At 43.1% G+C, this 1,375-nt stretch overlaps 1 protein-coding gene across 1 annotated transcript in view; it reads right to left on the reverse strand.

Moving 5' to 3' along the window:
• Positions 1–932, reverse strand: part of LOC117943114 (V-set and immunoglobulin domain-containing protein 1-like) — an 11,340-nt gene extending 10,408 nt beyond the window's left edge. Inside the window, exon 1 of the mRNA XM_034869042.1 lies at positions 609–932. Coding sequence (XP_034724933.1) covers positions 609–717 — 109 coding nt within the window. The 5' untranslated portion in view covers positions 718–932. The remainder of the gene's footprint in view (positions 1–608) is intronic.
• Between the last annotated feature and the right edge of the window lie 443 nt (positions 933–1,375).

Consider the following 1,375-nt stretch of genomic DNA (forward strand, 5'->3'; position numbering starts at 1 on the left):
CTCCACCCTCTCCACCCCCCACTGGTCCAACAGAGGAGCAGCTCCACCCTCTCCACCCCCCACTGGTCCAACTAACCAATTAACTGTAGGTTAACTGTAGATTGACTGCTTCTTGTATTTCTCCCCCCTAGTCACGCTTGAGAGGGGATATTCTAACGCTTAAATTGAAGAAGCTTAACGTGGTTTAATGAACTTAAACAACCATCAATCATCATCATATTTACGAACACTTCCTGTAAAAAAAAACGAAACTGAAATCCAACAATTATAGAAGTTATCTCACGTTAATGTTTTCTTCTTCATGGGTGTCTATGGCGAAGAAAAAGGCTTAACGTGGTTTAATGTACCTAAACAATAATCAATGATTCTCTCTCATAATGAACTTTCAAAAAATCTTACCCAAAGTCCTATTATTATGGACGTTATAGCGGACATTAAGCGTGTCTGCTAAGGGATATTGTAACGAAAAACTTAACTGTAGGACCTCTGTGAGAACACGGCTAATAGTAGGAGTTATCTAAAGTTATCTTCCATGTTATGTTATTAATGTCTGACCTGATAAACATTCCCGCTGATATAAACTGCTTATTGAGCTTTAACTTTCTCACCTTGTTCCTGTCCCAGGGTCAGTCCAGACAAGACCAGGACCCAGACTAGAAACAGCAGCTGCAGAGGTCCTCCATTAAGGCGACATGTCCTAGTTTCTGTCCCCCCCATGAAGAAATGTAATAACAGAAATATCGGATCCGTCGCTGGTGATCCAAGGCTCCGGGACACACTGTAGTAGGCTAGTAGTCACGGAGAATGAACTAACTTAATGTTCGTCTGAAGGAGGCTCCGGGTCCAATGGAAGGTTAACACGAAGATTTATTAAACAGAAATGATAAGACACAGCACAAATACTCTATTTCGCCCCGAGATCTCGTGTCCCTGTCTCCTGTATTCCTTCTACTCCAGCGCAGTTATTTCCACCCTCGTTAGTGTAGGCAACGTGACTTGCTGTTAAGGAAATCAGGAACACAGCGTTGCTCTTCCTGTTAATGTCTAGAATACGGTTTATTAAATACACCTATCACATGTCACGTAGAAAAGTTATTAGCCCTTTTAAAAGTAGAAAAAAATGAATAATGAGTCACAACTTGGATTTGAACTCGTAGCTGCCGTTGTGAGAAAGTAGGCTTGTTCGAGATGAACTGCGCCTCGCCTGTAAAGTGGACGAGAGCAGGCGGCACAGCGGGGCGGGGACAGAAAGCTGCGGGAAAGTCGGACAGTTTCCATCCGATTCCAGCCGCCTTCAGACTGGACAGGAAGTGACATAAACACTGTGGTGCGATCCCAATTTAATAAAATATAATCAGACCCACATATCAGCTTG

The sequence above is a fragment of the Etheostoma cragini genome, chromosome 4 (genome assembly GCF_013103735.1).
Source record: "Etheostoma cragini isolate CJK2018 chromosome 4, CSU_Ecrag_1.0, whole genome shotgun sequence".
Lineage (NCBI taxonomy): Eukaryota > Metazoa > Chordata > Actinopteri > Perciformes > Percidae > Etheostoma > Etheostoma cragini.